General features: G+C 40.4%; 1 protein-coding gene across 2 annotated transcripts in view; it reads left to right on the forward strand.

The window, feature by feature from the left end:
- Positions 1-19,089, forward strand: part of sgpl1 (sphingosine-1-phosphate lyase 1) — an 87,192-nt gene that overhangs the window by 42,092 nt on the left and 26,011 nt on the right. Inside the window, exons 5-7 of one of the 2 annotated variants that reach the window (XM_028794350.2) lie at positions 2,192-2,271; positions 7,136-7,264; positions 8,675-8,763. In XM_028794350.2, coding sequence (XP_028650183.1) covers positions 2,192-2,271; positions 7,136-7,264; positions 8,675-8,763 — 298 coding nt within the window. The remainder of the gene's footprint in view (positions 1-2,191; positions 2,272-7,135; positions 7,265-8,674; positions 8,764-19,089) is intronic. The other variant, XM_028794351.2, reaches the window with a different exon arrangement.

Here is a 19,089-nt window from a genome sequence, read left to right on the forward strand (position 1 = left end):
AGTGGTCTCACTCGCACCCATTTAATTTCTTTAAGGGGGGAGAGAGTGTGAGATATTGGCGTCTCTCTCACTCCCCGCATGGCGCGGTTGGAGCGGCCGGAGCGCGTTCTTTCTGCTCTGGGCGTCGCCGAGTCAACACGCGCGCGCGTAGCGGTCATTTAAATTGTGATTTTATATGTAAGCATATTTAAATATATATCGCGGATTTTTTGCTGGTTCGCGGATTTCTGCGGACAATGGGTCTTTTAATTTCTGGTACATGCTTCCTCAGTTGGTTTGCCCAGTTGATTTCATACAAGGGACGCTATTGGCAGATGGCTGAGAAGCTACCCGGCTTACTTTTCTGTCTCTCTTGCGCTGACTATCTGTGATCCTGACGTATGGGGATTGAGCAGGGGGGCTGTTTGCACACCTAGACGATACGGACGCTCGTCTAAAAATGCTGAAAGATTATCTTCACGTTGCTATCTTTTGTAAAGCTGATTCCTGAAAAGACATGCTGCACAGTGCTTCGCATACTTAAAAGCTCGAAGGGCACGTATTGATTTTTGACTGAAAAACAAACTCTCCCTCTCTCTCTCTTTGTCTGCTTCTGACGGAGGGGGTGTGAGCTGCCGCCTTCAACAGCTTTGTGCCGCGGTGCTTCGCATACTTAAAAGCCAAACAGACATATTGATTTGTTTGCTTCACTCCTTTGAAGAGGAAGATATGTTTGCATTCTTTTAATTGTGAGACGGAACTGTCATCTCTGTCTTGTCATGGAGCACAGTTTAAACTTTTGAAAAAGAGACAAATGTTTGTTTGCAGTGTTTGAATAACGTTCCTGTCTCTCTACAACCTCCTGTGTTTCTGCGCAAATCTGTGACCCAAGCATGACAATATAAAAATAACCATATAAACATATGGTTTCTACTTCGCGGATTTTCTTATTTCGCGGGTGGCTCTGGAACGCAACCCCCACGATGGAGGAGGGATTACTGTATAAGCCGGACTTATGTATAAGCCGATATTCTATTTTTTCATTTTCACAACTTTGTTCCTTAGATAAGCCGCGGCTTATAGACAAGAACTTAGGGTACATGTAATTCGTGTGGTAAATTGTGTAACAGTCACTAAAACACAGCCTGATGTTGCACTTGGAACAGTTTAATCATGTTTTTTTGCACACTTTTCTTGTTTTTTTTGTCCCCCCCCCCCCCCCCCCCCGGAAATGTGAGGGTACAATGTCAGTGCCTGATCTACGCATGGTGCATAAGTAGGCTACCACACCATAAGGCTTAGTGACTTTGACATTATCCTATCATGAATATTGACAGTTTCTGAGTTGTGAATAGTGATTAAGGGGCTAATGCATTTCTTGTTGTTCTACTTGATCTCAATCATATTTTTTTTGCTAAGCAGGTACTGCATCACCCCACTGCAGCGTTACGCAACTGAAGTTACCAGGCATACCACAGAAATTCGGTCACACTGAGCCATAGACGTTAGTTTCACTGCCATCACTGTCTGGTTCAACTAATGTTTCACTTTCAGTTTGTAACCTATCGCTTACATACCATTGTGTTTTGGTTGAAGGTTCTGCCCCTTTCATGAATATTGATGAGTTAACTTAGATTGGCAAACACATAGAAATACTCATGATTTTTGCAGCATAATGTTATATCATCATCTAGATGGTAACAAAATAGTGTCCCAAGTGTTTCAGATTTAAATGTAAAGCAAATCATTAAATGTCACTCTGAGTCTCACATATGGTTTTAAGTAATTGTGTAGAATTCCAAGCCTTAGTCAGGTACCTGGTTAATGCCCAGGAGGTTAAACTTTATTCTAGTACAAAAAAAGTAAATAACTGTAACACACCTTAAAAAGAGAAATTCTGGTGAGAGAAAAGGAAGCAAGTCAAGGAATATTATTAAAGGAACTTTCACACAACCAAGTAACTCTCAACCAAGAAAACCAGCTGAAGAAAATGAATGCAATGAACTTGCCTTCATTCAGGGCATCAATAAACAATAATTAATAAATGTGTTATCTGTAACTTCTATATAAATAATAGCTCATTTTTACTATATTATGATTTCTTATATCTAATTGAAAGTGTTCTTATTGTATGAAGACTAACTTTGTGAAATACATGGCATGTTACTCATTCCACATACATGCTAATGTGTTGACCTCTGTTTCCTTGCAGCAGAGGTACAGTGGCAGAGTGGAAAAGTATCGGGTACAGTTTACAGTGGAGATGAGAAGCTCACCAATTTATTAGTAAAGGTAAAGTATATTTTAAGTGTGGGAATATATAGTACAATGTGATGATGGTGATAATCACACACTGAAATTTAAGCTGTCAGTAACTCAATGATAATTTATTCTTTGTGTAGAGATTAACTTTGCCCACTTCATGTGCTTGACATAGCACTCTGATCATTATTAATCTACAGTATATGCTTTTATTTTCTCTCTCATTATTTCCCTTTTCTATTTCTTTCATAAAGACGATGCTGCAGTGTTGTACTGACTGGAGTTAACACTTGTCATTAATGTTTCTTCTACAACCTCACTTGTAATATGTTGTTAACCACAAACACTATTATCATGATTAGTCCACAAGATTTCACACAGACTTATATTTTGCAGCCTCCAGCTATACTTGCCTAAAATCCAGTATGACAAATAATACTTTTGCAAGATTAGAACATCCATACACCTATTGCAAATCTATGAGTAACTATCATAGTGTCTGACAGTTGTGTTATAAGTCAGTTGGAGGAATGTGGTTACATTCCTTAAACTCCATTTGCACAGGAGTAACAAAGTTAAGTGGAGAGATACCAACTTTCAATTCAATTTTGAATTTTCAGACTGTAAAAACATTCAGGCATATTCTAAATCTGAGTCTTTTAAATCTGTATAACACATCCCTTGTAATAAAGATCACTTCTTGCCATTGGCACAATGGTCACTCCTACTCCTTGTTAACATGTGTCCTGCTCTCTGCACAAATCACACAAAACAAGCCTTTACACTGATTATTGCTTTTCTTTAAGGTTGCCTTTTTACTTATTGATAACAATGATAATATACTTTATTTGCCATATACAATTTCTTGCATTAGGAATTTGTCTTTTTTTTTTTCTCATGCTGCAGCTTACCTTCCAGAGACAGAGAAAAGTATTTCTGTTCTCAAAGATTTGTATAGTCAGATACTTCATAGTTTTTTCACAGTTTGTACTTTTCACTTTCCTCATTTTAAATATTTATACATTTGCCTTTCAGGCTGGAGTCCTTGTTTTGTGCTCATGGAAAGTCATACAATGAAGCTGACAAAGAACTAATGTAAGGTTGTATTGAACCAGTACAGCGCTTCATAGTAGTATTGATGCCCCCACACGTATTAGTTCTTTCTGTTCCTGAAGTATTTTAGCAAATATTGCATACTCCTCACGATGAGCTGCTCATATAGTATTAATTATTATTAATTTGCATGGTATACATTTTAAATTTTAACTTTTTTGATGAAGATTTTCACAAAACATTAGCATGTATTATGAATATTGCATTTTGTTGTGTAGTACATGTTACATGATTTGGCACTGTTTATGTGGTCTGGTTCATAAAGGTGCACAAGCTAAGCAAAACTTTGTTTTAGAGTATCCATCTGCAATAGTAGTTATTGGACAACTTTCAGGCTAAAATTATTTGGAAGCGATCATGGTTATTTTCCACATGTCAAATTGAGTTTGCGTATCTCTTTACTGGTAAGCAAAGCTTTTGTACATATAACTGGAAATTGTATAATTAGAGCAGGTGTTCTTTTTCTATAACTGTATTACACTTTTGACAGCTTTTCACTATGAATTTTTTGGTTATTTTTATGCATTTTAAGACATTTAGCTCTTCTTTTGACCCCATCTTTTTAAGATTTAGTTTAATTTCACCATGAAGCAAGCGTTTTCTTTTGCTTTGTAATAACACAAATCTGTGGCAATTTCCTGTAATTACACTGTATTAGTGCAGTGCCGCCTTGCATTGCCTTTCTTCATTATATGACTTTTCATGAGCACAAAACAAGGACTCTAGCCTGAAAGGCAAATTGGTAAATATTTTTCACTCTCCTTGTTTTTAAACAACTGAGGAAATACTATGAAGTATCTGACTACAAATGTTGAATTGTTTTACTTTTGTGCAGCTCAAGTCATTATTTATTCATTTTAAGATTAATTGGAACTTAATTGACAGCAATTATAAGTAAGTAGTTTGATAATATTATTACAGTTTTTGAAATTCCTTTAGTTTCAAACTGTTTCCTGAATTCTTTCAAATGTAATTCAAAATTCTGTATGGCTAAGCTGAAACACCCTTATACAGATATTTAAGACCATAATTTATAATCACTAGATAAAGGCAATACTTTCATTTTGAGGATAAACACAATTGTTACACTTAACTTTGACAAACTTAACTTTGACACTAGTTATTACAGATGTGGCAGCATTCCCAAATATTTTTGTTTTCATGTAAACCTATTCCATTTGAAATGTTTCTACCACTTTTTGTTGTCCCTCTCTAAGGAAATCTATTATAAACAAGTGTATGCGGAGAACCAAACTAGATTGATACATATGTTTTATGTAATTATGTATACTGTATAAGCAGTGTCCACATCCATCATTTGTGCATGGTATGGGACATGTGGTAGCTCTGTTAATTGTTTTCTTAGTCTTATTTCTTATTGCTTCAATTATATGCGACTGTCTAGTCCAGTTTATATATATAAAAAAAAAAACATATTTGCAGTTTAATTTATTTTATTTTTGTACTGAAGTGGTGCAAGGATACTGTTTAAATAAGGAACTAGATTACAGTATTTAAGTAGTATAGCATGTTTTAACTAGTTTTTTTGATAACCTTTAATTTTTTGAGCAAGATTTTTTTTTCTTCTTTTTTACATTTTTTGACCTAAGGATTAGACTACAGATAGCAAAAAATTGACAATGCTTTTATTGTTAACCAGGTTAATTAGGTTAATTCGTGGAGTCAATGGAGGCTGTGATAAGGGCTCTTGAGAGACTGAGCATGGAGTCTGAGTGTGTAGGCTTAATCCTGGCATTGAGGGTTCTCATCGATAGCAAACATGAATATCAGCAGATATTCTTTCCAGCCTTTGTCAAATTTGAATGAGGAGTCTTAGTGTCTGGGCTTGCGAGTGTCATGGATAAAAACCAAGATCCAGGTCTTTAATGACCTCTTGGGTACAGCCATCAGCAGTGTGTCTGTCTGCGGAGAGAGTGTCGACCTTGTTGAGAGGTTTACTTACCTCGGCAGTGATATTCATGTCGCTGGTGACTCTTCCTATGAACTCAGTACATGGATTGGGAGAACATGGGGGGGTCATGAGATTGCTGGAAAGGGGTGTGTGGTCCTCCCGATATTTGTGCAAAAGGTTGAAGGTCCAAGTCTTTAGAGTCCTCGTGCTTTCTGTCTTGCTATATGGTTGTGAGACATAGACGCTGTCCAGTGACCTGAGACGAAGACTGGACTCCTTCGGTACTGTGTCTCTTTGGAGAATCCTTGGGTACCGCTGTTTTGACTTTGTTTTGAATGAGCTGATGCTCATGGAGTCCTGAATGAGGCACATTACCTGCATTATGAGGGAGCATCAGTTACGGCACTATAGCTATGTGGTGCGATTCCCTGAGGTAGATAGGGCCCAGAGGATCTTCATTGTTGAGGACCTGAGTGGCTGGACCAGGCCGACGGGATGCCCACGTAACACCTGGCTGCAGCAGATAGAGGGTCATTTCTAGAGGGTGGGACTGGACCGCGTGTCTGCCTGGGGGATTGCCAGCCAGGATCCTGAGCGGTTTCATTGTGTGGTGGGTGCGGCAACACGCTGTACCAGTGCATTCTCCTCAACCTGACCTCACAGGTTAACAAGTATGAAAAGACCATTTTTTATATATAAAATATTTTAAACGGGCTATTTTGTAGACCTTAATCAAAGAGCATAGATAGAGCATGATTAAGATGACTATTCATTTTTCATAATACAGTGGAACCTCTAGATACGAGTTTAATTCGTTCCAGCACTGAGCTTGTATAGCGAATTTCTCGTATCTAGAACAAACTTCCCCTTTGAAAATAATGGAAATCCAGTTAATTCGTTCCGCACCCCAAATATATTAACATAAAAATCCATTTTCCTAACAAATAACACTGATAAATTATATATACTGTAGTCTACCTTTAATAAATAACACTGGTAAATAATATAACTGATTATTAAAAGAATCAAAACAGGTGTCCAAAGTGCAGTAGAGCATTCAATAAATCTTTAAATAAATAATCCTTAAAACAGTTGTGAAGTGGAGGTTTAAAATACACAAGAATAACAATCCTTTAACACGAGGTTAAAACGTCAAAAGGATGCAGTCTTTAAAAAACAGATGACAATCCCCGGGTGCTTCTTCTCTGTTAGCGTCTCACCTGCGGGCTCTGCAACATGCGAGATACTCTTAATGCAACTGACCTTCTCTACACCGTCCTGCTTCAGCTGTTTGGCTCGCCTGTTCAGCTCACTGTTCAGCTACACGCGAGCCTGCACTTGCTCGCTCTCCCGCACCAACTTCCGCCTGCCCGCCTGCCTGCCTGCTCTCGCTCTCTCTCTCTCTCTCTCTCTCTCTCTCTCTCTCTCTCTCTCTCTTTTCTTTTACTTCTTCTCCCCCTTAACCGGCTCACGCTTCTCTATATATGCGGGGAGGACATGGCAGCTGCAGCCCATCAGCCACAGGAACAATCATGGATGTGGGCAGTTTCCCACCTGTGCACTTAAGTGAGAAACGCAGACACCGCAGATCGCGGCTCGCAACTGCTACCACGCCCCATCGCTAAGCTGCGAGCTATACCCACAGCCTGGCTCGTGGCTCGTTACGTGAGCCAATGCTCGCATTTAGATCTGAATTTTTCACTCATACTTTCCTCGTATTTTGAATTTCTCGTATACAGAGGTGATCGTATCTCGAGGTTCCACTGTATACTATATTTATTGTAAACATTGGTATGCTTCAACTTTCCCAGATACCTAAACATCTGAACACTAATGAAAATTTACTTTTCCATATTTACAAATGCATAGGTGTATGGAGATTTTGCTTGGAGCAATCCTCTCCATCCTGATATCTTTCCTGGAGTACGAAAGATGGAAGCTGAAATAGTTCGAATGGCTTGTACACTATTTCATGGTGGTCCTGATTCTTGTGGTTCGGTTAGTAATTTTTTTTCCCATTATAGTATACTTTTTGTTTCTTTTTTCATTTCTGTTACACTAATGGCATATTTTATTGTATTAAGTAAGCTTTTTCCATTTCTCAGTTAATTATCTCATGCACTATGTGGTCAGTCTAGGAAGTATCAAAATTGAGCTCATAGAGCTGTAATTCAAAGTATGTACAGTAAAAACATAAAAACCCAAGATGATGGTCATTTTCTTTTGGACATATTCACAATGGTTGTAGAGGGAATGGCCCACTTTGTTTTTATAAAGCTCATACCATTAGTCCTAACTTGTCTTAATACTTAGGGGGACAAATAATATTTTAATAGATGATTAGAATTATTGTTTCTTAATGATTTAGTAATCGCTGAATTCTGTTTTACTACATAATTTCCAGGCAAAACAAGCTAATTGATTTGTTGGTAGTTTCAAGTACTGCATTCTACTTTGCTCAAAACTATGCATCTTCTGAGAGCATGATGAATTTATTATTATTAGTATGTGTCAGCTGGTAAAATGTATAATATTTATCTATGCATTATTTAAACCTGCATAAGAGTCTTCAATCAACCTAACACATTGGGATATGGGATGGACAGGATCTGAAGGAAAAACAAATGCAATCATGGGTTGAATGTTCACACTCCACCCAGACAGTGCCGGGGCAATCTAGGTGTTTCATGCAATAGTGTACACTTAAGAATGTTTCACATTTTTGGCAAAGGGTTAATTTTATTAGGTCTAAACACCAAAAATCAAAATTGGATCTTATTTTCAAAATATACTCTCATTTGACTTTGGCCAGGTTCACATTTCTTCAGTATCCAAAATTAATCGGAGATAGGTTATTCTGGTACATCATTTACATTCTGTTGTTGCACACACCATCTGTTTTGTCCTGGGAATGTTGCTTGAATTATCAAGGGTGACATCAAATCACCCTTCGAGAAGTGAGAAAATGCAGTATATTATCTGTCTTTGGAGAAACTGGCACCCAGGAAAATGTAATAGCAAAAGCACATTAGAGATTAAAGAAAACACACTGCAATGAATGTTTAATTCCAAGTACAGCCCCCTAAGGCTAACATTGGTGCCCTCCCCTTTAACAAGACTACCAATTTCACTAAGTGACTTTGTCCCTGCAGAGTGTTAGTCTTGAGTTTCAAAGAGGATGTCTGCTGCAGTATGTGTGGGCTGTACTGAGTGAGCAGGGAGATAATATTGATCAGAAAGCTCATGTAGTAGCAGGTAATTCTTATGTGCACCTCCTTGTGTTTGTATGTGGAATGTACAGTGTTTTAGGAAGTATTCCTTGATACACAGTATATGTCACTTTACACAGTAGTGGAGATCATTTGTCACGGCACCATCTGTAATGATGTTTGATCTTTTATATTTTAGGTTACTTCAGGTGGAACAGAAAGCATCCTAATGGCCTGCAAGGCATACAGAGACATTGCTGTAAAGCGTGGAGTCAGGTTCCCTGAAATGTATGTAATTGAAATAATGAAGACCTCTAATCCTATTTTCTTTTTTAATATTTTGTTGGTTTTTTTAATATCTTGTAGTTTTATGCAAATGTCCTCTGTATAATTCAGGAAATCCAAATGTTAATTAAGCAAGAATTTATGAAACCATTTATTAGTCGTCGTCTTCTTTCGGCTGCTCCCGTTAGGGGTTGCTACGGCGGGTCATCTTTTTCCATCTCTTCCTGTCTTCTGCATCTTGCTTTGTTACACCCGTCACCTGCATGTCTTCTCTCACCACCACATCCATAAACCTTCTCGTAGGCCTTCCTCCTTTCCTCTTGCCTGGCAGCTCTATTCTTAGTATCCTTTTCCCAATATACTCCGCATCTCTCCTCTGCACATGTCCAAACCAAAAGCAATCTCGCTTCTGTCTAGCTTTGTCTCCAAACTGTCCAACCTGAGCTGACCCTCCAATGTACTCATTTCTAATCCTATCCATCCTTATCACACCCAGTGCAAATCTTAACATCTTTAACTCTGCCACCTCCAGCTCTGTCTCCTGTTTTTTGGTCAGTGCCACTGTCTCCAACCCATATAACATAGCTAGTCTCACTACCATCCTGTAGACCTTCCCTTACACTCTTTCTGATACCCATCTGTCACAAATTACTCCTGACACTCTTGTCCACCCATTCCACTCTGTCTACACTCTTTCTTCATTCCTCTCCTCTGGAGAGGTGGAGATATGCTCTAGAGAGTCTCCTCAACCTGATCCCTACTCTCATTACAGATCACATTGTCATCAGAAAACCTCATAGTCCACAGGGACTCCTGTCTAATCTTGTCTGTTAACCTGTCCCTCACCATTGTAAATAAGAAAGGGCTCTGAGCCGATCCCTGATGTAATCCCACTTCCACGTTGAATGCATCTGTCACTTCTACTGCAGACCTCACCACTGTCACACTTCCCTTGTTCATATCCTGTACAACTCTTACATATTTCTCTGCCACTCCCGACTTCCTCATACAATACCACAACTCCTCTCGAGGCACCCTGTCATACAGTGCATCCGAAAAGTATTCACAGCACATCACTTTTTCCACATTTTGTTATATTACAGCCTTATTCCAAAACTAATTAAATTCATTTTTTTCCTCAGAATTCTACACACAACACCCCATAATGACAATGTGAAAAAAGTTTACTTGAGATTTTTGCAAATTTATTAAAAATAAAAAAAATTGAGAAAACGCATGTATTTAAGTATTCACAGCCTTTGCCATGAAGCTCAAAATTGAGCTCAGGTGCATCCTGTTTCCCCTGATAATCCTTGATGTTTCTGCAGCTTAATTGGAGTCCACCTATGGTAAATTCAGTCGATTGGACATGATTTGGAAAGGCACACACCTGTCTGTATAAGGTCCCACAGTCGACAGTTCATGTCAGAGCACAAACCAAGCATGAAGTCAAAGGAAATGTCTGTAGACCTCCGAGACAGGATTATTTTAAGGCACAAATCTGGGGAAGGTTACAGAAAAATGTCTGCTGCTTTGAAGGTCCCAGTGAGCACAGTGGCCTCCACCATCCGTAAGTGGAAGAAGTTGGAAACCACCAGGACTCTTCCTAGAGCTGGCCGGCCATCTAAACTAAGCGCTCGGGGGAGAAAGGCCTTAGTCAGGGAGGTGACCAAGAACCAGATAGTCACTCTGTCAGAGGTCCTCTGTGGAGAGAGGAGAACCTTCCAGAAGGACAACCATCTCTGCAGCAATCCACCAATCAGGCCTGTATGGTAGAGTGGCCAGACGGAAGCCACTCCTTAGTAAAAGGCACATGGCAGCCAGCCTGGAGTTTGCCAAAAGGCACCTGAAGGACTCTTAGATCATGAGAAAGAAAATTCTCTGGTCTGATGAGACAAAGATTGAACTCTTTGGTGTGAATCCCAGGCGTCATGTTTGGTAGGAAACCATGCACCGCTCATCACCAGGCCAATACCATCTCTACAGTGAAGCATGGTGGTGGCAGCATCATGCTGTGGGGATGTTTTTCAGCGGGAGGGACTGGGAGACTAGTCAGGATAAAGGGAAAGATGACTGCAGCAATGTACAGAGACATCTTGGATGAAAACCTGCTCCAGAACGCTCTTGACCTCAGACTGGGGCGACGGTTCATCTTTTAGTAGGGCAACGACCCTAAGCACACAGCCAAGATATCAAAGGAGTGGCTTCAGGACAACTCTGTGAATGTCCTTGAGTGGCCCAGCCAGAGCCCAGACTTGAATCCGATTGAACATCTCTGGAGAGATCTTAAAATGGCTGTGCACCGACGTTTCCCATCCAACCTGATGGAGCTTGAGAGGTGCTGCAAAGAGGAATGGGCGAAACTGGCCAAGGATAGGTGTGCCAAGCTTGTGGCATCATATTCAAAAAGACTTGAGGCTGTAATTGCTGCCAAAGGTGCATCGACAAAGTATTGAGCAAAAGCTGTGAATGCTTATATACATGTGATTTCTCAGTTTTATTTTTAATAAATTTGCAAAAACCTCAAGTAAACTTTTTTCACGTTGTCATTATGGGGTGTTGTGTGTAGAATTCTGAGGGGAAAAAAATGAACTTAATCCATTTTGGAATAAGGCTGTAACATAACAAAATGTGGAAAAAGTGATGCGCTGTGAATACTTTCCAGATGCACTGTATGCTTTCTCCAGGTCTACAAGGACACAATACAGCTCCTTCTGGTCTTCTCTATACTTCTCCATCAACACCCTCAGAGCAGACATCACATCTGTGGTGCTCTTTTCTTGCATGAAACCATCCTACTGCTAACTAATTATCACCTTGTTTCTTAACCTAGCTTCCACTACTCTTTCCCATAACTTCATGCTGTGGCTCATCAGTTGTATCCCCCTGTATTTACTACAGCTGTGCACATCTCCCTTATTCGTAAAAATTGGTACCAGTACACTACTTCTCCACTCCTCAGGCATCATCTCACTTTCCAAGATTGCATTAAACAATCTGGTTAGAAACTCCACTGCCATCTGTCCTAAACACCTCCATGCTTCCACAGGTATGTCATCTGGACCAGTGGCCTTTCCATTCTTTATCCTTTTCATAGCTGTCCTTACTTCCTCCTTGCTATAATCCGTTGCACTTCCTGATTCAATATCGCCACATCACCCAACCTTATCTCTCTCTCATTCTCTTCATTCATCAGCCTCTGAAAATACTCTTTACCAGTAAATGTATCAAATGAGTGTGTCCTGTTACTGTGTAATTAACAGTAGTTCTGTGACTTGAGAGAGACTGTTCTAGCAAGAAAGCTACAGAACTCAAATTTGAGCTTGGAGTTTTTGTATATTTAAAATAAGGAAGACTAGATTTCATAAAAAACCAAGTAATAATTAGTGATGTTTGATTTCTTTGGTTGTAAACAATTTATTGTACAGTATAAATACTTTTTATGTCTTGTATCTAACTGAAAATGTTTTAAATTGTAAAAGATCCATCCATTTTTTTCCTAAGCTTTATTTAAAAGTTTATGAAAGTCTAGAACCTATTTTGGCAAATTGAGATGCAACACTTGCAGTATACACTTGGTTTTGCACATAGTTATTGCAACGTTACTATTTGACCTCATTGTCATTACAAAGGTTATTAAACTTACGGCTTACATGTGAGTCATAATGTGTTTGATTATTCACCTTTTTAATATCATAGTGTCACTTGGTCTTACATGTGGTCTATAGATGTACTGTGTAAATGAACATAGTAATTTATATTAAACATGGCATACACAGTGACATGCAAAAGTTTATGCACACTTGCTTAAAATGTCTGTTACTGTGAATAGTTAAGTAAGAAGTAGATGAACCGATCACCAAAAGGCATAAAGGTTACATATTTCTTTAATATTTTAAGAAATATTAAATTTTGTTTCCATCATTCACTGGTAGAAAGTACCAAAAACATGAACAAGGCCTGAAGCAAATGTTTTGGGCACCTGACATACTTAGTAACACCCCCTTTGCCAAGTATCACGATTTGTAAATGTTTTTTTTAGCCAGCTAAGGGTCTTTCAGTTCTTCCTTGGGGTATTTTGGCCAATTTATCCTTGCAATAGGCTTCTAATTCTGCAAGTTTCTTGGGCCAACTTGCATGCACTGCTGTTTTGAGATCTGTCACCAGATTTTCAATATGTTTAGGTCGGGGGACTGTAGAGGCCATGGTAAAACCCTCAGCTTTCACCTCCTGAGGTATTCCATTGAAGATTTTGAGGCATTTTGGATCATTATCTCGTTGTAGGACCCATCCTCTTGTCAACTTTTTTTTAGTAGATTGTGTAATGTTTGCTTCCAGAATTTGCTGGTATTTATTTAACCCATCCTTCCATCTACCAATGACATGTTTCCTGTGTCTCTGGCTGCAACACAAGCCCAAAGCATGATTGATCCACCCCCATGCTTAATAGTTGGAAAGGTGCTATTTTTCCTGGAATTCTACACCCTTTTTTCTCCAAACATACCTTTACACATTGTGGCGCTGAATTTTGTGGCTAGGATGCCGGACAGATTTTCTTCTGTTCACTCTACCGTGAAGGTCATATATGTTCAGGTGTAGCTGCACAGTAGAACAGTGCACCACCACTCCAGAGTCTGCTAAACCTTCATGAAGGTCTTTTGCAGTCAACAGGGTTTTCAGTTTCCTTTCTAGTAATCCAACGAGCAGTTCTTTCAGAAAGTTTTCTTGGTCTTCCCAACCAAAACTTGACCTCCACCGATCCTGTTAACTGCCATTTCTTAATAACATTATGAATTGAGGAAATGTCTACCTGAAAACACTTTGCTATCTTCTTGTAGCCTTCTTCTGCTTTGTGAGTATCAGTTGTGAGTATCAGTTATTTTATTTTTCAGATTGCTAGGCAACTGCCTTGAAGAGTCCGTGACTGCTGATTGTTGGGACAGGGTTTGAGGAGTCAGAGAATTTAAATAGCTTTTCACTTTGCATCACCTGCTAGTGATGCATCACCTGCATCAAGTGCTGCTAATTTGAGCACTGATAGCTAACAATGCTTTCACAGGTGCTGTCTCCCAGAAGCTGTGATGAATGACATTAGTGCAACAACTTGCAAACCGACTATTCAGGTTTCTGCCATTCCTGCTACTTTTCTCTACTTGTTCTTGTGTCGTATCCTGAGCTGTGTTTACAAATATTTTCTTTCCGGTTTTGACCGTAGCTAGTTATTTTTTTTATAGTCCATCTTCTGAATCCATCTCTGTTCAAAGCTACGGCTGCCCTGTGCAGTCAGAACAACAAGCTGTATTTTTCAGTGCTGTTACCCAGTATAATACCTTTTGTGGAATCCATCATCAGAAGATGCTTTAGGTAGTCACACAAATGGAATTACTAATCCTAATTCCCTGATTAAAATGTTGAACTGTATTAATACAATAAAAAGCTAATTGGGTTTCTATTTTAATAGGGATGTTTCCCCTGTTTTAAGTGTTAAAAGTCCTAGTTTTGCTAAGCCATCAAGGTGATAAATTAAGAATTTTTGATCAGTACTATTAAATGTTGCTGTCTTATCTGATACAAAAATATGCCATTCACCAATTGTTTCAGTGAGCTGTTTTTGTTTTGTGCACTTTTTAGTTTTATCTTTTAAAACTATTACTGGTATTAAGGCAGGACTACAGTTTGGCACCCTACTTTTTGGTGGGGATCATGTCTGAAGATGTGTCCTCCTCATGAGGGATTGCACATGGTAGGCTAGTCTAAGGGGAGAGTTGGACAAAAATTAGCCAGTAATAACCCTCAAGTCTCAGAAAATGAATGAGAACCTACTCTGGAACAGGTATATCAGAACCTATTCCTGGAGACAGACCTGGGAGCAAAGTTCATTGGCAACTTGGTAACCAATGTAGCCTTTTTAGGCTCAGTCTGAAAAAGCTATGTGCAGTTCACCACCTCCAGGTGAAGGACACAGATCAGGAGAAATGCCAGTTGGATAGGTTTCACTCTTGCCTGTTGCCCAGACATATTAGACTTTGTAACTGTAAAGTGCCTCTCTAATTCTGATATAACTTTGTTTGCAGAAAAGAAGAGGAGTTTTAAAAATATCAGCCAGATATCTGTGTATAGTACAGCTGGCGTTTGTTCAGGTGGATGAAAGGACGTCTCAGTGTGACTTGGAGTGGCTTAAAGTCAAACTTTAACTGTTTGCATATATGCATCAAACAACTTTTCAGTGTGTTAAGCCTTTTTAAAGACATTGTACTTGGTGTTTAAAATGGTATTATCTATTGACTGTTCAATGTTACTAGAAAGGTATGACTAGGATTAATGGCATGTTGGATGTAAAGCCGAGTGCTGTGCTAGTCATGGATTGTCCATAACAAATACCATGTTTTAACACAAGAATGCTCATCAGTGTCCCCGATCTCGAGGCATCTTGACCCAGGAATCAGTGATAAGCTTTGTCGTTCTGTCATTTCATTTGAGTTCTTATGTTTTGAGCATTCCCATCACTGCTGAGAAGTCAAATGATCAATACTTGGCAAATGGCTTGCCTTTTGGAAAAACTGGGAAAACTAAAAATGGGTAATGTCAGTTTGCTGGGAATTACTAGTAAATGCTTCTGTTTGGAATAAGTTTAACACTTCCCTTCCAAAACTGCTGCTTCTGCATCTCAGGAGAGGTCAAAAATACAAATATCCCCTGTTCAGGACCAGATTATTGGAGGTCTCTGCAAGGATCTGTAACTTCATAAATGCTGGTTCCAGACATGGCAAAGACGCTGGGATCTAATGGTGGACGCCTACAGTAAGGAAAGTTATCAGCTTGAAAAAAATAAATGGCCTGCCATGCTGTGTTAGTATTTGGGTATACAGATGTGACTGAGTGGTACCAGCATGCTAAAAAAGGCAGCAGCTACAGCAGTGGCCAAAGTGAAAGTCTGTATTTACTTGGAATTTGGTGAGGCTATGGTGAAGGTTTCATAGGGGTTTAGGCAAACCATTTGATGACTATGAAATGGTAGGCTGGGTGCCGCCAGATTGGTTTCAGCAAGTGTGGGAAAATGTTGACATTAACAGAAGAGACTGTTGAAAGTTGGAAGTATCACTTTATGGAGCTGCTAAACCCAGTTGATGCGCTGTCTTTGAAGAAAGCAGTATCAAAAACATCTCTGCAGATAAATTTGCTATTGTGATTAAAAACTGTGAAGGGTCAAACCTGCAAAGATGAGACAGATCAATCCATCTATCTATGTTCTGAACCTAATTATCTAGATAGATAGATACTTTATTAATCCGAAGGGGAAATTCACATACTCCAGCAGCACCTTACTGATACAAAAAACAATATTAAATTACAGATTGATAATAATGCAGGTAAAAACAGACAATAACTTTGTATAATGTTAATGTTTACACCCCCGGGTGGAATTGAAGAGTTGCATAGTTTGGGGGAGGAACGATCTTCTCAGTCTGTCAGTGGAGCAGAACAGTGACAGCAGTCTGTCGCTGAAGCTGCTCTTCTGTCTGGAGATGACATTGTTTAGTGGATGCAGTGGATTTTCCATAATTGATATGAGCCTGCTGAGTGCCCGTCGCTCTGCCACAGATGTCAAACTGTCCAGCTCCATGCCAACAACAGAGCCTGCCTTCCTCACCAGTTTGTCCAGGCGTGAGGCATCTTTCTTCTTAATGCTGCCTCCCCAGCACACCACCGCGTAGAAGAGGGCGCTCGCCACAACTGTCTGATAGAACATTTGCAGCATCTTATTGCAGATGTTGAAGGACGCCAGCCTTCTAAGGAAGTATAACCGGCTCTGTCCTTTCTTACACAGAGCATCAGTATTGGCAGTCCAGTCTAATTTATCATCCAGCTGCACTCCCAGATATTTATAGGTCTGCACCATCTGCACACAGTCACCTCTGATGATCACGGGGTCCATGAGGGGTCTGGGCCTCCTAAAATCCACCACCAGCTCCTTGGTTTGCTGGTGTTCAGGTGTACGTGGTTTGAGTCGCACCATTTAACAAAGTCATTGATTAGGTCCCTATACTCCTCCACCTGCCCACTCCTGATGCAGCCCACGATAGCAGTGTCATCAGCTAACTTTTGCATGTGGCAGGACGCCGAGTTGTATTGGAAGTTCGATGTATATAGGCTAAACAGGACCGGAGAAAGTACAGTTCCTTGTGGCGCTCCTGTGTTGCTGACCACAATGTCAGACGTGCAGTTCCCAAGACGCACATACTGAGGTCTGTCTTTAAGATAGTCCACGATCCATGCCACCAGGTATGAATCTACTCCCATCTCTGTCAGCTGCTTTGCTGGCACGAAGTCTCCTCAGCTCTCTGCTCACTTGCGCTGTTGTAATTATGGGTGGGGATGCCTCTCCTATGCTGGTATCAGTAGAAGGATGTGTGGAGGGTGCAGTACTCCAAGGTGAGAGTGAGAGTGGGTTAGGGTGGTCAAACCTGTTAAAGAAGTTGTTCATTTGGTTTGCTCTCTTCACGTCTCTCTCGATGGTGGTACCCCACTTCGAGCTGCAGCCAGTGATAATCTTCGTCCCATCCCACACTTTCTTCATGCTGTTATTCTGCAATTTCTGCTCCAGCTTTCTCCTGTACTGCTCCTTCACCGCCCTGAGCTGGACTCGGAGTTCCTTGTGCATGCGCTTCAGCTCATGCTGATCACCGCCTTTAAAAGCCCTTTTCTTCTGGTTCAAAAGGCCCTTGATGTCACTTGTAATCCATGGCTTGTTGTTAGAATAGCAGCGTACAGTTCTTACTGGAACTACAATGTCCATACAGAAGTTGATGTAGTCAGTGGTGCAATCAACAACGTACTCAATGTTCTCACTATGTGATCCCTGCAGGATATCCCAGTCTGTAGTTCCAAAACATTCTCTCAGAGCCTTCTCTGCCTCCGGGGTCCACTTCCTGAATGATCGTGTGAGTGTAGGTAGGACCCTCACTTTTGGTTTGTAGTGAGGCTGAAGCAGAACCAGGTTATGATCTGCTTTCCCAAGCGCAGGCAGCGGGGTGGCCCTGTATGCGTCTTTAATGTTTGCATACAGTAAATCAATAGTCTTATTTCCCCGAGTGTTACAGTCCACATACTGGGAGAAGGCAGGTAATGTTTTGTCCAGCATCACATGGTTAAAGTCTCCAGCGATTAGCACAAGTGCCTCAGGGTGCTGCATTTGTAACTTAGCAACAGCAGAATGGATGATGTCACTCGCTGTCTCCACGTCCGCCCGAGGAGGGATGTAAACGATGACAACAATGACGTGTCCAAACTCTCTGGGCAAGTAATAGGGACGCAAACTTACGGCCAACAGTTCGATGTCCCTGCAGCAAGTGGAGACTTTGAAGTTAACATGTCCAGAGTTACACCACCGTGTATTAACATAGAGAGCGAGTCCTCCTCCTTTGTGCTTCCCGCAGGTACTTGCATCTCTGTCCGCTCTAACTGTGCTAAACCCGTGTAGCTCCATGTTAGCATCAGGGATGGTGGTAGTTAGCCACGTTTCGCAAAAGCACAACAAACTGCATTCTCTGTAGGTTCTGACATTTTTCACCAGCGGCATCACAGGGAAGCTGGAGCCTATCTCGGCAATCATTTGGTGCCCCATAAAAACACACACACACATGCACACACATAAATATCTGAGGCCACACACCTAAATATCTGAGGCCAATTTTGCATTGCCAGTCCACCTAACCTGTATGTCCTTGTACTATGAAAAGAGACCCATGCAGACATGAATTGAACATGTAAACTCCATGCGGGTAGCACCTGGGGCATGAACCCCAGTCTCCCTGTTGTTTGGCAGCAATGCTGCCACTGCGTAACCTTGCTGCCCCAAGATGAAAGAGACAAGAAATTCTGAAAACCCTGGGTATTTTGGTGATGTTTTGGTTAAGGCACACTGAGGATTACACGTCTCTGCCTTCTGTACCTCCTGTAAGTGTATGCCAGCAAGGTACTGGAATGGAGACTTGGATTGATAGATCCAGGAGGAATAACTGCTTTAATTCTGGCTGTTGAACTGCAGGTCAGCTATTTATCTTTGTAGATATATTTGAAGGGGTTATGGGACTTCGTCAGTCCTGTCAACATGTACTTTGTGGGTTTGGAAGAAGCTTTTGACCATGTACCTAGTAATTGAACTCCATTTGATCCCTGTATTTGCAAAATGGAAGTTATATAATCACTTAAGGCCTGGCAGGCCCAAAGTCACAAAAAATCGGGAGACACATTTCTGGGAGTCAACAACTTGCAGTCACATGTGCCTCACAGGGCAGTAGTTGAAGTAAGCAAGTGTCACTTTCATCT

This window comes from Erpetoichthys calabaricus, chromosome 2 (genome assembly GCF_900747795.2).
Source record: "Erpetoichthys calabaricus chromosome 2, fErpCal1.3, whole genome shotgun sequence".
Classification (NCBI taxonomy): domain Eukaryota; kingdom Metazoa; phylum Chordata; class Cladistia; order Polypteriformes; family Polypteridae; genus Erpetoichthys; species Erpetoichthys calabaricus.